This window comes from Mustela nigripes, chromosome 5 (genome assembly GCF_022355385.1).
Source record: "Mustela nigripes isolate SB6536 chromosome 5, MUSNIG.SB6536, whole genome shotgun sequence".
Lineage (NCBI taxonomy): Eukaryota > Metazoa > Chordata > Mammalia > Carnivora > Mustelidae > Mustela > Mustela nigripes.
In genome coordinates, this window is record NC_081561.1 from 30,552,903 (window position 1) to 30,571,879 (window position 18,977).

The 18,977-nt window shown below is 39.4% G+C and overlaps 1 protein-coding gene across 1 annotated transcript; it reads right to left on the reverse strand.

Annotated features, from left to right (window-relative positions):
• Positions 1-3,396: 3,396 nt before the first annotated feature.
• Positions 3,397-12,888, reverse strand: LOC132018594 (HLA class II histocompatibility antigen, DO beta chain). The gene is made up of 7 exons (XM_059401531.1): positions 12,855-12,888; positions 8,566-8,616; positions 5,453-5,686; positions 4,679-4,960; positions 4,095-4,205; positions 3,814-3,845; positions 3,397-3,641 (listed from the first exon to the last, which is right to left on the reverse strand). The coding sequence occupies exons 1-7, from the start codon at positions 12,886-12,888 to the stop codon at positions 3,606-3,608; spliced, it is 780 nt and encodes a 259-aa protein (XP_059257514.1). The 3' UTR covers positions 3,397-3,605.
• Positions 12,889-18,977: the final 6,089 nt, after the last annotated feature.

The window sequence follows — 18,977 nt, forward strand, 5'->3', positions numbered from 1 at the left end:
TCAGATCACAATGCTTTGAAACTGGAGCTCAATCACAAGGAAAAGTTCAGAAGGAACTCAAACACCTGGAAGTTAAAGACCACCTTGCTTACGAATGCTTGGATCAACTAGGAGATCAAGGAAGAACTGAAACAATTCATGGAAACCAATGACAATGAAGACACTTCGATCCAAACCTACGGGATACAGCAAAGGCGGTCCTAAGGGGGAAATACATAGCCATTCAAGCCTCCCTCAAAAAAATTGAAAAATCCAGAACACAGCAGCTGTCTCTACACCTTAAAGAACTGGAGAATCAACAACAAATCAAACCAACGCCACACATAAGAAGGGAAATCATCAAGATTAGAGCTGAGATCAATGAGGTAGAAACCAGAGATACAGTAGAACGTATCAATGAAACTAGAAGCTGGTTTTTTGAAAGAATCAATAAGATCGATAAACCATTGGCCACACTAATCCAAAAGAAAAGAAAGAAAGCTCAAATACATAAAATTATGAATGAAAAGGGAGAGATCACAACGAACACCAAGGAAGTAGAAACAATCATCAGAAGTTATTATCAATAGTTATATGCCAATAAGCTAAGCAACCTAGATGAAATGGATGCATTCCTGGAAAACTATAAACTCCCAAAATTTAACCAGGAAGAAATTGGCAACCTGAATAGACCAATATCTAATAACGAGATTGAAGCGGTGATCAAAAACCTCCCAAAAAACAAGAGCCCAGGACCTAATGGATTCCCTGGGGAATTCTACCAAACTTTCAAAGAAGAAATAACACCTATTCTCCTGAAGCTGTTTCAAAAAATTGAAGCAAAAGGAAAACTTCCTGACTCTTTCTATGAAGCCTGCATTACCCTGATCCCCAAACCAGGCAAAGACCCTACCAAAAAGGAGAATTTCAGACCAATATCACTGATGAATATGGATGCTAAGATCCTCGACAAGATCCTAGCAAACAGGATCCAACATCACATTAAAAAGATTATCCACCATGACCTGGTGGGATTCATCCCTGGGCTACAAGGATGGTTCAACATTCGCAAATCAATCAACGTGATAGAACAAATTAATAAGAGAAGAGAGAAGAACCACGTGATCCTCTCAATTGATGCAGAAAAAGCATTTGACAAAATTCAGCATCCGTTCCTGATTAAAACGCTTCAAAGTATAGGGATAGAGGAAACATTCCTGAACTTCATCAAATCTATCTATGAAAGACCCACAGCAAATATCATCCTCAATGGGAAAAAGTTTGAGTCCTTCCCATTGAGATCAGGAACACAACAAGGATGCCCACTCTTACCACTCTTGTTCAACATAGTATTAGAAGTCCTAGCAACAGCAATCAGACAACAAAGGGAAATAAAAGGTATACAAATTGGTAATGAAGAAGTCAAACTCTCTCTCTTAGAAGATGACATGATTCTTTTTATGGAAAACCCAAAAGACTCCACCCCCAAACTACTAGAACTCATACAGCAATTCAGCAACGTGGCAAGATACAAAGTCAATGTACAGAAATCAGTGGCTTTCTTATACACTAACAATGAAAATACAGAAAGGGAAATTAGAGACTCGATTCCATTTACTATAGCACCAAGAACCATAAGATACCTGGGAATAAACCTAACCAAAGAGGTAAAGGATCTGTACTCGAGGAACTATAGAACACTCATGAAAGAAACTGAAGAAGACACAAAAAGATGGAAGACCATTCCATGCTCTTGGATCGGAAGAATAAACATTGTTAAAATGTCTATACTGCCTAGAGCAATCTATACTTTTAATGCCATTCCGATCAAAATTCCACTGGTATTCTTCAAAGAGCTGGAGCAAATAATCCTAAAATTTTTATGGAATCAGAAGAGACCCCGAATCACTAAGGAAATGTTGAAAAACAAAAATAAAACTGGGGTCATCACGTTACCTGATTTCAAGCTTTTCTACAAAGCTCTGATCACCAAGACAGCATGGTACTGGCATTAAAAACAGACACATAGACCAGTGGAACAGAGTAGAGAGCCCAGATATAGACCCTCAACTCTATGGGCAAATAATCTTTGACAAAACAGGAAAAAATATACAGTGGAAAAAAGTCTTTTCAATAAATGGTGCTGGGAAAACTGGGCAGCTGTATGTAGAAGAATGAAACTCGACCATTCTCTTACACCGTACACAAAGATAAACTCAAAATGGATAAAAGACTCAACATGAGACAGGAATCCATCAGAATCCTAGAGGAGAACATAGGCAGTAATCTCTTCGATATCAGCCACAGCAACTTCTTTCAAGATATGTCTCCAAAGGCAAAGGAAACAAAAGCAAAGATGAACTTTGGGGACTTCATCAAAATCAAAAGCTTCTGCACAGCAAAGGAAACAGTCAAGAAAACAAAGAGGCAACCCACAGAATGGGAGAAGATATTTGCAAATGACAGTACAGACAAAAGGTTGATATCCAGGATCTATAATGAACTCCTCAAACTCAACACACACAAAATAGACAATCATATCAAAAATGGGCAGAAGATATGGACAGACACTTCTCCAATCAAGACATACAAATGGCTATCAGACACATGAAAAAGATGTTCATCATCACTAGCCATCAGGGAGATTCAAATTAAAACTACATTGAGATATCACCTTACACCAGTTAGAATGGCCAAAATTAGCAAGACAGAAAACAACATGTGTTGGAGAGGATGTGGAGAAAGGGGAACCCTCTTACACTGTTGGGAATGCAAGTTGGTGCAGCCTTTTTGGAGAACAGTGTGGAGATTCCTCAAGAAATTAAAAATAGAACTTCCCTATGACCTGCAATTGCACTCCAGGGTATTTACCCCAAAGATACAGATGTAGTGAAAAGAAGGGCCATCTGTACCCCAATGTTTATAGCAGCAATGGCCACGGTCACCAAACTATGGAAAGAACCAAGATGCCCTTCAACGGACGAATGGATAAGGAAGATGTGGTCCATATACACTATGGAGTATTATACCTCCATCAGAAAGGACGAATACCCACCTTTTGTAGCAACATGGACGGGACTGGAAGAGATTATGCTAAGTGAAATAAGTCAAGCATAGAGAGTCAATTATCATACGGTTTCACTTATTTGTGGAGCATAACAAATAGCATGGAGGACATGGGGAGTTAGAGAGAAGGGGGTTGGGGTAAATTGGAAGGGGAGGTGAATCATGAGAGACTATAGATTCTGAAAAACAATCTGAGGGGTTTGAAGTGGTGGGGGTGTAGGAGGTCGGGGTACCAGGTGATGGGTATTATAGAGGGCATGGATTGCATGGAGCACTGGGTGTGGTGAAAAAATAATGATACTGTTATGCTGAAAATAAATAAATGAAAAAAAAGTCTATATTTTGTGTGGTTATTGGTATCTCAGTTTTTATTTTACAGCAAAAAAGGTCATAAAAAAACAGTGAAAGAGGAACAGTGCCTCTGCATGTTTGTCTTCTGGAGATAGTGGTGAGCACAGTTGGAAAGAGGATGATGTAACTCATAGGGCTCACTTAGTTCTGGGCTCTGGCTCCTCGGTACTACTTCAGGCTCCAGGGCAAGAAGGTTTGGTTGGGACCTCTTAGCAGGGTTGTGGTGATGAAACTGCACTTAAGACCTGCAGGGACGGTGATCAAGGTCTCAGGAGGGACCCCCATCCCATTACAGAGACTCAGCACCCAAGGCCACCCAGCCAGAGCCAGCCTCACATCCTATCCCCAAGACATCCCCATCTGGCCAAAGCTTTGGGAAAGCAACTGGCCACCCAAAGACAAGGACAAAGACTTTACCTCATCACCAGACAACCGAGTCTCCGCATATCCTGGAATGAGAGGGAAGAAACAGAATGCCCCTCATTAGGACCAAATGTGATTATCATGAAGGGTAGGGGGTGACCTGAAATATCAGACCCCCATCTTTGCTGACCTCTCCTGAAATATTTCTGGCTTCAGAAAGGACTATTCCTGAATAGTTTTCCTGGGCAGCTTTCCCTGCCTCACATCTTGGAAGTCAGGCGAAGTGGGAAAAGCCATGGGGCAGGTGGTAAGAGACTCCTGAAAAGCTCATTTACCTTTCTGAGCCCTGAGGCAGATGACTGTCCCCACCAGAACGAAGATCAGCCCAAGCAGGAAGGCTGCAATTCCACTTAGCATCTTTCTCGAAGAATATGCCAACTGAGCTCCTAGGGGAAACGGGTCTTAAAATTAGTAAAAAGTTCCCAATATTTGGTGCATCTTCCTGGAATCCCAGAGCCTGTACCAGACACCAAATCAAATACTATTGAGAAAAGAAATACATTTAGAAAAGGTTCTTTGACACCAAGGTTTGCATCCATAGAATCTGTAACTGATTCCTACAGCCCACAAGAATGCCCGCTAACTTCCTAAGACAAAGTATGAGAGGACACTAGTTCCCACAGTTGGAAATAAGTGATGAAGTGATTAGACCTCCTCATTTCTTGGAAGATACAAGCAGAAATATCTGCCATGTCTACTCCCACTCTAACCCAAGGACCCCAATTTCCATGACTCCCTCAGATCAGGGGAAAGAAGAATGAGTGTTGGGACCAAGATGAACGTGGAGGTCACAGAGGCCCTGTGCTAAGGCAGCATCACCCTGAGTCGGACCCAGAGAGTATAAGAAGCAGATTCTCACTCCACTCCACCGAAACAGGGCTCAGCAGGCTGGCATGATTAACAAGGCAGGTGTAGACATCTCCAAGTGCAGGAGTCATTTCCAGCATCACCATTGTCTGGAAGGTCCAGTCTCCATTCCTGACCAGGCCAGTGGATAGGACACCAACCCTCTCCTCCTGCCCATTCCGGAACCACCTGATCTTGATGTCGCCTGGATAGAAACCAGTCACAGAGCAGAGAAGCAGACTGCGATGCTGCAGGGATGGGGTCCTCTCTGGATGCACTGTCACCTCTGGTTGTACTGGAAGGGAAGAAAAAAATGATACATTATGAAGGAAAACCACCAAGCCAGGACAGGTTCCTCAAGAGACTGTCTCTGCACTTAATCTCCTTCTCACCCCACCCAAATGGAAACTGGAAATGGGAAGAAATTTTTGCCACCAAGACTCAGAAACTGGGTATGTCAATGCCCCAAAGAGGAGTTAGGCCTTATCAGAGACTCCCACAATTACCCTTTCTACTTGAGAGCCCACTGTGACTTAATGTCCTTGAGAACTTTGGAGGTCTGGGATCAAGACCACAGTGACCTGACCTGTGAGGAAAAAGAGTGGATCACAGTTGGGGACGAAAGGACTCCCCTGCTCATAAGACATTTATCCTGAAGCAGGAAATTGCCTATCATAAGGAAGTAAAGCCCATGGTCAGGCTCACACGTGGGAGATGCCTGAACCCCACCAGACTTCACCTTCCAGCTCACCTTTCCTCCCCACAGTGAAGGGTGCACCCAGCTTACAGTTGTGCCTGCAGAGGGCATCCACAGAAGCTCTACTCCTCTCCAGTATATCTGGCCGATGGTTCCACAGCTCAGCGTCAGGCTTCCCCAGCTCTGTCAATGCCACAAACTTTCCCACGTGGCTGTCGAAACGTGCATACTCTTCCAAGTTAAAAATGAATCTCACCACAAACTGCACCTTCTCTGTCCCATTGATGAAGTAACAGTCAGCCTTTGCCTGAATCACAAAATCTTCTAGAAAATGACAACAAAAACACTTTAAACCAACCCCTACTTTTAGGAAACCATATCATGGTAAATAATGCCAGACCCCATGGATTTGGGAGGAGGCCTTTTGAACTCAGTAAACAGGTCAAAGTAGCCTCTTTTCCCCTGAACCCCAACCTCGTTCAGTTTAGCACCCTGGTTCCCACCATTGTGGAAAGAAGCCTGAGGCTTCTTTGGCCAGCCAAACAGAAGACATGTAACCCAAAAAAAGACAAGTCAAAGAGAGAGTCCCAAGAGACATAAACATTCATGCCACAAATAGTTTTTGACCCTTTATGTTTTGCTGACACTGTGCTGGTTTTTCCAAGCCAAGTTTTCAGAATCCCAAGGTTTTAGCTCCTTTTGTTATCAACTTGAAAACATCCATCCCCAAATAAAATAATTCAATAGTACTCTTGTCCTTAACAGGTTCATTCTACACATTCTTTCTGGAGTGAAATGAAGGAGTGATGGGGGGTGGGTTGGGCAACAAAGAAATGCAGACTAGTTAGGCATTTTGAAGTGAAACTAACTCTCCTTCTACTTTTTAGTCACTATGGGTTTTATCCAAGAATTTCTTTTGGACCTTTCCCCTTGCACTCTTACTTAGAGACCTCACCCCTCCATTGGCTCAAATAAGGTAATGATTTCATTAACTTTGTTGATGTGAAGTAGAATAAGTTGATGACTCAAAGAATAATATTACTATCAGCATCATTGGCACTATACCTACCATAGGGAATATATAGTTAGCTTAAACCTTCGGGGGGGGGGGTACATGAAACAGTGCCATTAAAGGTGGAATTAAAAAAACTTAATTCCATTGTCTGTTATAATTTTCTACTTTCAGAGCACCTTACTAATGTTGATGGTGATTGGTTTGAGTTTTTCATACAAAGTCTACTCTGCTCATGTTCTTCAATGTAATTTGACACTCAAAAATTATGTAATCTGTCCTCATTGGTGAGAAAAATTATAATTCTTACTCACTGAGCACACAGTGGGCTCTGGTCTGAGTGTTTGTGCCCCACCCCCACCCCCAAATTCATGTGTTATCAGTAGGAGGTGATTTTGAGAGGTGTTTGGGTCATGAGGGTGGGGCTCTCACTCATGAGTGGGATTAGCCCTTATAAAGGAGGCTCCAGAGAGATCCCAAGCCCCTTCCACCACATGAGGACACAAGAAGGTGCCACCTATGAACCAGGAAGAGAGTCTCCACCAGAACACAGCCATGCTGACACCTTGATCTTGGGCTTCCCAGACTCCAGAACTGTGAGAAATAAATTTTTGTTGTTTATAAGCCATCTAGTCTGTGGTATTTTGTAATAGCAGCCAGAATGGACTAAGACACAATTATATCTGTCATAGACTTAAAGATCTGAAAAATTTAAAGGGACAAATTGGCAAATGGCCCTAGGTTATGTTTCAGTTGATTTGAGTACTAGTTCTATACCATAGTTGTACCTAGAACCACTTGCCCTCCCTGACCTATTTTCCATTGAAAACAACACTGAAGCAGAGCTCAAAAGCATAGTGTTAAGAGACAAAGGAAGCAGAATGTGATTCAATGCACAACGACTTTTTAAAAAATTTTAAAATACACATCAAAAACAACGCTAAATATTCCTAAAGGCCAGCCTCACACCCCAGCCGCATTAGAACAGATCTGCAAGGAAAGGAGGGCATGGAAATGTAGACCAGGAAAGAGGAGAGAGTCCTTACACTGACAGATGATTGCCGAGTGCTATGAACTCACTGGGTAAGACTGACACAATTTTCTGTATGCACTCAAGAACAACAAAAATAAAAGGAAATTCAAATGCGTTGATAAGGCAGGTTGGTCGGAAAAGATCTAACCTGGAGAAACAGCATGAGTTAAGGCTTAAAGGACAAGCATTGCCAATCCTGAGCTGTAAATTTGCTTTCATCTCAAACTCAGAGGCCTTCTCTGGGAACCACTGAGCTGAGCATTAGGGATGGCAGCTCCTTCCTGGATCAGCTCTTAGCAGCTAGTCAGCTATAACCTCCAGGGCTCTTCCTTATAACAGTTTAAATCAGAAAAAGAAAGTTATTTGGGGGTCAGATTTGTGTCAGATTTAAGATCTGAACTGACTTTTTTTTTTTTTTATTTGTGTTGTTTAATGGACATTATAAACTCAGAGAGGTTTCTATTCTGGGAGATAACGATCCTCTCCTATCCACCCCACCCTCCCAGGTTTGTTCCTCTTTTGTGTTTAATGAAACTTTGACATTCAAACAGGCTCTGTTTTTAGTGCATTATATCCTGTTTTCTGCCAAAAAGTATGTGTTCAGGGTATAATACTGCCTCATGTTCACACAGCCCATCTCCTTGGCTAGAAAAATAATGGTAATAAATACCCAGGAACCTGAGGACAGGCATAATGCATTCAACTTCTTTTATTTCTCAAAACTGGGGTTAATAAATGCCAAGAGAGGAAACCTTTGTTTCCAATTTCTTTTGTCCACATATATCCCAGTTGGATAAATATAAAAACAGTTGCAATCATCAGAGCAAACTCCTGTCTGGAAAAAATGACAGCTATTCTCAAGCTGGCCCCAGTCGATATAGTTCTTCAGACTGACATTGATACAATAAGGACTCTAAGCAAAACAAAATGTTTCCCTTCATTCTAGCATCCTTCTCCTTGAAGCTGTGGCACAGGAAGTCCCTTTTCCTAGCAGTCCATTGTGTATGGTAAAGAGAGGAGGCATATTTTAATTTCAAAGGGAAGAATACTTTGAAGCCAGAAGCCAGTTCCAGTCTGCAGCCTGGACCTACAGGGAAATACATCCCTCCCCCATGCCCATTCTTGCATACACACCTGAAAAAATTGCTCTGTTCTTACCTGGAGAGTCTCTGCCTTGAGTCCTGGAGAAATCCAGTCTAATTACACTCACTAGCAGAAGCACCGTTCATGGAACCCTCCCAGAACCCATTCTGGAAAGAAAAATAAAAAATTAGACAGTGAAATCATCAACTGCTTCAGGATGGGGCTTACCCCCACAAAACGCAGTCAAAAAATATTTATGAAGAATATGAATACCTTTCTGGTTTCCTCAGGATTGGAAACTCTTCACACTGATAACCAATCATGATATAAGAGTTTTGCATCATTAGATGCTGGGTAGACTACTTTCATAAAGTTGTGTATATCACTCAAGAATTGTTTACCTGCAGAATCACTGATAGTGATCTAATGTATATAGAAAATGTGCTGTGAGAAAAATGGTTTAAAAATAGTGTACATAGTATGTGGTCCTAGAAGAACTACACATATTGTTTATCATGCATTTCACTATCTTTTAACCAACAAGTCTCTTCTCCTATGGCTGACATTGCCAACAGCATGTGCGAATAAAGTCGAAAGTAGACAGCGTTCTGAAGAGTTTGCCTTAAGAGGAGTTCATGAAGGGATTATCAGAGAAGAAATAGAAGAGATTGAGAACTACCTGAAGAGTATAAATCAAGAGCGGCTACAAAAAAGAAAATGAAGAGAAGATAAAAGAATAAAATGCTGCAAAAAATGTTCAAGAGAGAGCTCCTGGGCAGCTCAATCTGTTACACATCTGACTTCAGCTCGGGTCATGGTCTCAGGGTTCTGGGATTGAACCCCATAATGGATTTCCCCCTCAGTGGGATTCTTCTTGCTTTTCTGTCCCTCCCCACCTCCCCTCAAAAAATAAATACAATCTTTTTAAAAGATGTTCAAGAGGATTAAATATAAGGATTATTGTGTTTTAATAATTAGTGGAGCGCCAACAACCTTCCGTGGGACATAGTATTAGAAATGAGTATTAGAAATGAGGCAGCAGATATAAAGTCCTTCAAGAATGTTGGAAATGAAAATAAGGGAAAAGATGGGACTCTTAACTTTAGTAAAAAGCCACACAAAAGATAAGTTACCTTTAAGAAAGACCTTAATGATTAAATAGAGGATGGGTATTTATGGCGAGCACTTGTTGTGATGAGCACTGGAATTATATGTACATGACAAATTACCAAATTCTACTCCTGAAACCAATATTGCACTATATGTTAACTAACCAGAATTTAAAAACTTGAAACGGGAAAAAAAAAAAAAAAAAGGAAAGACCATAACAAGTTTCTCAGTCAAGAGGAAGGCATCTGTATGCAGGAGAAGTTGAACATAAAAAGGAGAAGAAAAGTAAAATTACCTCCAAAATTCTTAGTGGAATCCAAAGAAAGAGATTGTCAGACTTGGTTATAAAAAGGAACACTTGTTCAGAGACTAAGATGAAAACAGGGAGATTTGAGGTGAGAAAGAGGGGAATGAGGAAGTTCTAGTCATATGGTTCAGTGGACTCATTTAAAACAAGGCAAAAATCTGCTAGAAAAGTGTAGGAAGAAAATCTGATTGACAACTATAGAGAGAAGGCTGCTTTTTAACCAAAATAGTCAATAAGTACAATTATTATTCATTTAACACAAAGCCATCCATGCCCAATATTATGGACCATGCAGGGATGACACAGATATGTTCCTTGTTCTCAAGAAATACATAATCTAAGCAGGGTGACAAGGAAACAGTCCACTCCAATGTCAGGAAGAATGAGATTAATTTGCTAATGTTTGGGTACACGAGAAGAGTAAATTTCAACTTAATAGATTAAGAAGGAGTTCATGATAAAGTTGATACTTGATACAAGTGACATAACAAGCAGAGATTTTTAGAATTTGGAACACCCAGTACATGAGGACAACAGAAAAGAGATAAACAGTGAAATAAAATGTTTATCTGGAATCCCTTTCAAATTCCTTATTATCTGCAATAAATATATGCCTACCACTTTAGAATGGGAAAAGATACAATATAATTTTTTTTTTAATTCTTCACTTCCCAGAGAGAACACACATGCTTGGGTGCTTATGTAAGGTAGGATCATGATGGTAGTTGACCAGAAGATCCAGAAATACTTGACTTAATGCTATGTGAAATATGCTTGGGAGGCCCACAGGAAATCTCTACCCATAAGTAGTAATACCAAATTGTAAATCAAAAACTAACTCCATTATTAGCTGGTCAAATCTCGGATACCCTAGGAGAACATTTTATGATACTTTTCTGTGAAGCACGTTCCCTCTTAAATCGCACTGATACCACTAGCCAGCTAGAAAGGATTAAGAACTCCCAAACATAAGAGTAATAGCATGGGTCACAAAGGGATTCTGTTCAAAACGGCAGAAACAGAATTCAGAAAAGAGCTGAAATGCAACTATATAACCTTTAATTAACATGGCCCTGGAACTCTTAGTAAACACACCCTGCCCTGGGATCTGACCGATCAAAATAATAATTCTTTCTCCTGGGAGATCACAACAGATAAAGAAAAAGATGGGGAGGTATGGAAGACATCACTAGTGTTGACCAACATCCTCTACTTTCTGGGCACATGGAAAATTGTACTTCCTGGCTTCCCCATACTATGTGAACAAAATGGTTCTTGGTCACAGAATTTAACTACCATTGCATGACTCTTCTCTTCTTCCCTTATCAAGTCAACCAAGACAGCCTGTGTTGAAGTGGTGCAATCAGTATATAAAAGCAGTCTAATCAGCAGAGTCATCATGATGAGGAGAAGCCCTGGAGAGTCCCCCAAACCCACAACAGGTGCTGTATGAATGAGAGGGAAGTTTTACTTGATTAAGGCTCCGAGGGTTGTTACCAAAGCCCGCCCTAACTTAATCTAACTAATATAAGACAAGAACAAGAATGTTGACATGCCCCCTGCACATCCCTTAAGTAGATTTGAATATTCATGAATTAGAAGCCTGAGCACAGGCCAAAACTGGTAGACTCTGTCCACAGAGCATCTGACCCATGACTGTGCTACTTCTTCTAGAGGCATATGGTTGTGTTGCTCGCACTTGGGAGGGCACACATGGAGCTGAGTGAAAACGTGGTAATCAGAGGGAGCTCATGCCAATGAGTTTTAGCTTCCTCCCTTATTCCTACCCACACTTACCTTAGTCTTCCCATGTATTTTATCTCATTTAGAAGTGGAGAAAAGCATTCTACTTGAAGCTAAGTGTATGAGAACCTGACATGGAGAGTCAGAAGCAGGAGAGGGTAATAGAGGCTTAAGCCCAAGTCTGGTTAGCTCCTCTGCAGGCAATACTGTAGCTGGGCTTCAGCCCCTTCTCTCAAAGATGAGAGAAAGATCTTGAGGAGAGAATAAAAAGTGAGGCTGATACAGATAAAAGGCAGGATTGTTTTGGAGTTAGAGGAAGAGAAAGAGTTGATAGATGGCAAGAGGTGTTGAAGGGAGACTGGAGGATGTGGATTCTGAACCAGGAAGTTAGGAGGACCACTCTTTCCTAATTCTGATGTGAATGTGTTTAAGGCTCATAATGCTAAAATCTGGCTTGCCTACATCATCATCATCATAGCTAATATTTGTTGATTATACTTTATGAGTCAGTTTTTAAGCACTGTGAATGTCTGTGTCTGTGCACGGTGGTGGAGGGTGAGGGGAGAGAGAAAGAGAGGAAAAGAATAGAGAGAGAATCATACTAATAACCCTTGCAGAGATATTATTATGACCTCCCTCTTCTAGCTGAAGTAGTGAAAGAAATGCAAGGGTCACATAACTAGTAAGTCCATCAGCAGTGCTTTTCCCATTGCATGGTAATTCTTACTTGGAGGCCCAGGAAAGCTTTATTTCTACTGCTTCAGTATCCTTGCGATGATAAGATGCACAAAGGAGCAAAATAACTGAAGGATTTTATTAAAACTACTTGGAGTCAGAACAGACCCCCAAAATATCCTACCTCACATAAGGAAATCAGTGGTCTCATATATCGCAAGCAGGGAGTGGCATAGAATCCATTTATGGGCACTAAGAAGAGAAACCAGTACCAACCCGTGAATCTCCCTTGTCAATGGCCTCTGATACAAGCATCAGTTCATCCAGCTAGAAACTTTGTTGAATCAGATCAGGGGAGAAGCTAATAAAGGGAGAGGTGGTGGCCTGGCTCCTTTCTCCCATGTTTTTGTTTTTGTGTTCTACTTCTATGAGCTTGAAAAACAAAGTGGGGCATTCTGAAGTCTCTCTTCCTTTCTGATTTCAGCCAAGAGCCTTACCTAATATAGATACAGGCTCTTCTGTGACTTACCGCTCCAATCTGTATCTTCATCCCTCTTCCTCATTCCCTCCTTCTTCTATTCTCTAAGGAGTGAGAGAAGGTAGGTATGATAGATGTAACTGTTTCCTTTTTTTATTTTATTTTTTTAAGATTTTATTTATTCATTTGACAGACAAAGATCACAAGTAGGCAGAGAGGCAGGCAGAGAGAGTGGGGGAAGCAGGCTCCCTGCTGAGCAGAGAGCCCGATGCGAGGCTTGATCCCAGGACCCTGGGATCATGACCAGAGCCAAAGACAGAGGCTTTAACACACTGAGCCACCCAGGTGCCCTGTTTCCTTTTCTTTAGAGAGAGCGTGCACACTTGAGTAGGGGGAGGATGGTGAGGGGCAGAGAGAGAGAGGAAGAGAGAGAGAGTCTTAAACAGACTCCGCACTGAGCACAGAGTCCAACATGAGGTCATTGACCTGAGATCAGGAGATCATGACCTGAGCCGAAATCAAGAGTCAGATGCTTAACTGACAAGGCCACCCAGGCAACCCAATGTAATTGTTTCTTGAGAGCAGTATAAAATCATTATTCTCCTTATTAGCTGACAAAAATCCCCCTTTAATTACTATTTTGGTGATTTTAAAGTTGAAATAAACGGTTCATTTACGTTGATTTTATTCTTCCTACACCTGCCTATGACAAGAAACATAAACTGCCTTGGAGACATCAGAAAAATATTCTGAGTTACTGAACAGAAAATGAAAACATAGAAGTGCCTCGCTGGCTCAGTCAGTACAGCATAAGACTTTTGGTCTTGGGGTCATGAGTTTGAGCCCAATGTGGGGTGTGGAGCCTATTTAAAAATAAAATAAAAACATTTTTAAAAAGAAAAAGGAGGAAGGAAGGGAGGGAGGGAAAGGGGATGGGAAAGAAAATGGGGTGTCTGGGTGGCTCAGTTGGTTGAGCATCTGACTCTTGATTTCAGTTCAGGTCATGATCTCAGCATCATGGGATCAAACCCCGCATGGGGCTCCTCCATGCTCAGTGCAGAGTCTGTTTGTCCCTCTCTTTCTGCTCCTCCCCCTTGCTCTCCCTCTCAAATTAATAAATAAAATCTTCTTCAACAGAGAAAATTAATACAGATTTTTAAGGAACACTGTGTTGAGACACAGTTCAGCTGAAGAAATTATACTAAGCTAATTAAGAATTTTGCCAGCTCAAAATACTTGCTAATCCTCCTTCCCTGGTGATACATGAGGGAAAAGGTAAGAAGGAAAGAATATGAGAAACAACAGAAATCAGTAGAATGTGGGGAGTGTCGGAAGCAAACTTGTGATCTTAGTGAGAATCCATGTGGGAATGAGGAACCAAAGGTCTGGGCTCTAATCAGCTATCACTTCTTTGACATGATGGCTCGCAGGGTGGATCCATGCAACACATTGATTCATGCTTATTATGTGACACCTTTCTCCTAGGATGGTTTTGTCCATCACATCATCCTGGAAAAGCAAATGTTGGTGGTGTTTTCTTCTACTAATTTGTTTATTTCAACTCATTATTCTTAAGAAAGACCCACAGAAACTATCATATTATGAGCTTTAAAAAGGCTGTCTAGAACAAACCCAAACCTATCCTGTTTGTTTGTTTGTTTTTTCAATTCATGGTAAATTCTGTTGTAAACAAAATATTGTAAATATTTTTAAGGATTTTTGCATCGGTATTTTTTTAAGATATTATATATTTATTTGACACAGAGAGAGAGATCACGAGTAGGCAGAGAGACAAGCAGAGAGAGAGGGGGGAAGCAGGCTCCCCGCTGAGCAGAGAGCCTGACATGGGGACGATCCCAAGACCCTGAGATCATGACCTGAGCCGAAGGCAGAGACTCTAACCCACTGAGCCACCCAGGCACCCCTGCATCAGTATTAATAAGTAAATTCATCTAAAGTTTTTATTTTCATGTCATAGTTTAACTTTGATACTATATTCACTTCACTAAAAGAGCACATCTGCTGCTGCTGAACCATTTAATTAGGATTCGAATTATTTTTTTCTTTTTCTTTGAAGACTTTATTACACTGCCCTGAATATCTCAACCTGGAGCTTTTATTGGGGTAACTGTTTTACAATTTTTCCTGCTCCTTCATTGGAAATTATTCTATACAAATATTGTACCTCTAAAGGCATTGCTTTTGGTATATTTTTCAAGAGAATTATTCATTCAATCCAAATTTTCAAGCTTATTTTTATAAAATTGAACAAATTTCTTAAGATTTTCCTGTTCCTGTATTAATTTTGTCTTTTCATTTCTTATTTTCTCTACTTTTTTCTTGATTCAGTTTGTCAGTGGCTTATTTATTTTATTGAAATTTTTTAATTTTGAATTTATTCTATTTTTCTATTTCTGACTCTTCAGTTTCTGCATTTATTTTTATTTTTATTTTTTTGCATTTATTTTTATTATCTGCTCCTGTTTTCATGTGACTGGTTGTGCTGTTCTTTTCACTTAATTAGCTTGGTTTTGTTCTTTCCTTTAATTGATTCAAGCAGTGAGGGCCTTGAATTCTCTGCTGAGTACTGCCTGAGCTATATCCCAAGACTTTTGATATGTGACTTTTAATTATCATTTTTCTAGAAATTGTTTGCATTTGTTTTTCTCTCTGATAAAGAAAGAGACAGTTTCTTTAAGTTTCTATATGGAGAAGCATTTATCTTTTCTGATTTTTTTATTATGATCCAGCTTGTTCCATTATGGTCAGAGAATACTATCCATATCATTTCTACTTTTCGGAACTTAGTGAGGCTTTTTGCACCATAATATGTAGCCCACTTTCATTAATGTTTTGCTGGAATGTGAAAATATGTGTTCTCTAATTTTAATGAAGAAAATTTAATATAGATACATCAGATCTAATTTTATTCAGTTGGACTATCTTCTGTGATCATACTTATTCTTGTCCACTGAGAAATGTAAATTAAAGTCATCTAATACTAGTATATTTCTGAATATTTTCCTTGTGTCTCCCTTAACTTCAGCTTTATGAGAGTTGTTTATGTGATATCTAGAACTGAAATGCACATCTTCTGTATCCATTGTGAATTTTACACTTTACATTATAAAGTGCCTTCTTGCCTCACTCAATTTTTTTTCCATTTGAATTTCATCTTTTTAATAATAGTGTTGTGACCTCTGCTTCCTTTTTGTTTGCTGTGCCTTTGCCATCATTTTATTTTTTGAATAAATGAATGGACCTGAGTCACTCTATTTTAGGTGTGTTTTTTGCATATTACAAACAGCAGTTTTTCTTTCAATCTAATCTAAAACTATTTATTTTATATATCAGTTAAGCCCACTTAAAATTTATATAGCAAATAGATTCAGTGTAATTTGTGATTTGTAGGTGAAATTATTTTCTGTTAAATATGCTGCTTATATGAGTAATTCTTTTAGAAAATCTTTGTGTCTCGTATTTTCTAAATTGCAGTTTTTCAGATATTTTAAAAGGTGTATATTTGAGGATTGTCCTGATAATGTTATTCTTATATAATACAACTAGCTCCGTCTTTCTTAGATAGTTTCTACTAGTTATGAACATCATAAAAGTGCGTTTAACCTACATCCTCTCCTCTCCTCTTCCCTTTTCCTTGTACTTACCTTTGTACTCTTAATGTTATAAATATGAATACTTGGTTTATCCATTTTGTGAGGTAGCTTTAGACTCCCAGATATTACAGACAAGGCCATCAATAAGCTTATTCTGTATCCTTACTCATTTTTCTACTCAACCTACAATTGTTGAGAAAAATGTTTCTGTTTGTCAATTTCTTCTTCTAATTCTACCTATATTTTCCTACATATTTTGTGGTATTTTTTGCTAGGTGTAGACTGAGTCTGTTTTAGTACAATGTTCTTCTTGTTGCCATTATTCAATGGTTTTCTTTGTTTCTGCTAATGCCTTTGGCCTTTGACTATATTTTTAGGTATCAAAGTAACTACAAACATTGTCTTCTGTTAGTGTCAGTTTTGTATATCCTATTGCACGTCTTGATTTTAACCTTTTCATATTTTTAGGTTTTCTTTGTGATTAATGTGAAGAGCATGTAACTGGATTTTGTGAGCGCCTTACCCACGGCTTCATTTTCTGCAGTTTCAGTGACACATGGTCAACTGCCAACCACAAGCCAATGATCCTCCTTCTGACAACAGGTCAGAAGGTCAATGGTAGTCTAATGCTAGGTCACAATGCCTACATCACTTGCCTCACCTCATCTCATCATACACTCATTTTATCATCTCACATCACCATAAGAAGGGTGAGCATAGTACAATAAGTATTTTGAGAGAGAACAGTACATGACTTTCATTACAGTATATTGTTATATTTGTTCTATTTTATTATCAGTTACTGTTCTTAGTCTCTTTCTGTGTCTAATTTATAAATTAAACCTTATTATAGCTATATATAGAGAGAGAAAAGCAAAATATACACGGAATTCAATTATTATCTGTGGTTTCACGCATCCACTGGGGGGGGGTCTTGAAACCTATCCCCCACACATACGGGTGGCACAGCTGTATCGTTAATCCAACCTGAAAACCTCTTTTAGCTTCAAACTTAAGTTATTTACATTTATTGGGATTACTAAATTATCTGAATTAGTTTCTACTATTATTGTGTTTTCTATTTTGTTACATTGTTTCTTTGCTTCACTTTTTTCTTCTTTCATCGCTTATAGTAAATTGAGTACTTTTTTTTAAATTTTTTTCTTAACAAATAATGTATTATTAGCCCCAGAGGTACAGGTCTGTGAATCGCCAGGTTTACACACTTCACAGCACTCACCACAGCACATACCCTCCCCAATATCCATAACCCCACCACCCTCTCCCTACTCCCCACCCCCTGGCAACCCTCAGTTTGTTTTGTGAGATTAAGAGTCTCTTATGGTTTGTCAATTGAGTACATTTTTTTAAAGATTTTTTTTATTTATTTATTGGACACAGAGAGAGAGGTCACAAGTAGGCAGAGAGGCAGGCAGAGAGAGAGGGGAAGCAGGCTCCCTGCTGAGCAGAGTTGACTTCAGATCCTAGGACTCTGAGATCATGACCTGAGTCCAAGGCAGAGGCTTAACCCACTGAGCCACCCAGGCGCCCAAATTGAGTACATTTTTAATGTATTCTCTAACTTCCTCTTATTGACTTAAGAATTTTAAATTCTAACTAGTTAAGAGTTACCTCTATACTTTTTAAATTTTTAAATTTAAATTCAATTTAATTAACATATCCTACCTTATTTGTTTCAGAGGTAGAATTCAGTGATTCATCAATTGCATATAACATATAACACCCAACACTCATCACATCAAGTGGCCTCCTTAATGCCCATCTCCCAATTACCATCGCCCCCACCCACATCCCTCCAGCAACCTTCAGTTTATTTCCTATAATTAAGAGTCTCTTATGATTTGCCTCCCTCTCTGTTTCATCTTATTTTCCTTCCCTTCCCCTGTGGTCATCTGTTTTGTTTCTTAAATTTCACATGAGTAAAATCTTATGGTATTTTTCTTTCTCTTATTGACTAATTTCGCTCAGCATAATGCCCTCTAGTTCCAACCACATCATTGCAAATGGCAAGAATTCATTTTTTTTGATGGTTGAGGAATATTCTATTGTCTATATATACCACATCTTCTTTATCCATTCATCTGTCAATGGACATCTGGGCTTTTTCCATAGGTTGGCTATTGTGGACATTGCTGCTATAAACACTGGGGTGCAGGTGCCCCTTCGTATCACTGTATTTCTATCTTTTGGGGTAAATATCTAGTCGTGCAATTGCTGGGTCATAGGGTAACTCTATTTTTACCCCTACATTTTTAAGATAGTTTTAAACTGGCAATATCTGAAGTTAAACTCTACCCCCTTCCAAATAAAACAAAGGCTTTGGAATGTTTTCCTTTATCTGCCTCATTCTCATGTTGTGATTGTTCTATCATGTTCTTAAATTTCATAGTCATATCTGTTCGTGATTTTTATAGTTATTCTTCATTCCTCATTCTGATTTACCAATATTATAGACAGATATTTTGTTTTTATTGTTGTATGTGTCATTTTTGTTTCCTGTGTCCCAATTTTTCTTGCTCAATTTAGTATGCTTATGTAA

What these genes read in the sequence shown, in the direction of transcription:
- LOC132018594 (XM_059401531.1), bottom strand. Translation starts at nt 12,888, where the DNA reads ATGAGGAAGAGGGATGAAGATACAGATTGGAGCG. An exon ending in CCCTGTTTCGGTGGAGTGGA is followed by an intron (nt 4,206 to 4,678) that starts GTGAGAATCTGC and finishes CGTTTCCCCTAG; the next exon opens with GAGCTCAGTTGGCATATTCT. An exon ending in CTCGGTTGTCTGGTGATGAG is followed by an intron (nt 3,642 to 3,813) that starts GTAAAGTCTTTG and finishes CCGTCCCTGCAG; the next exon opens with GTCTTAAGTGCAGTTTCATC.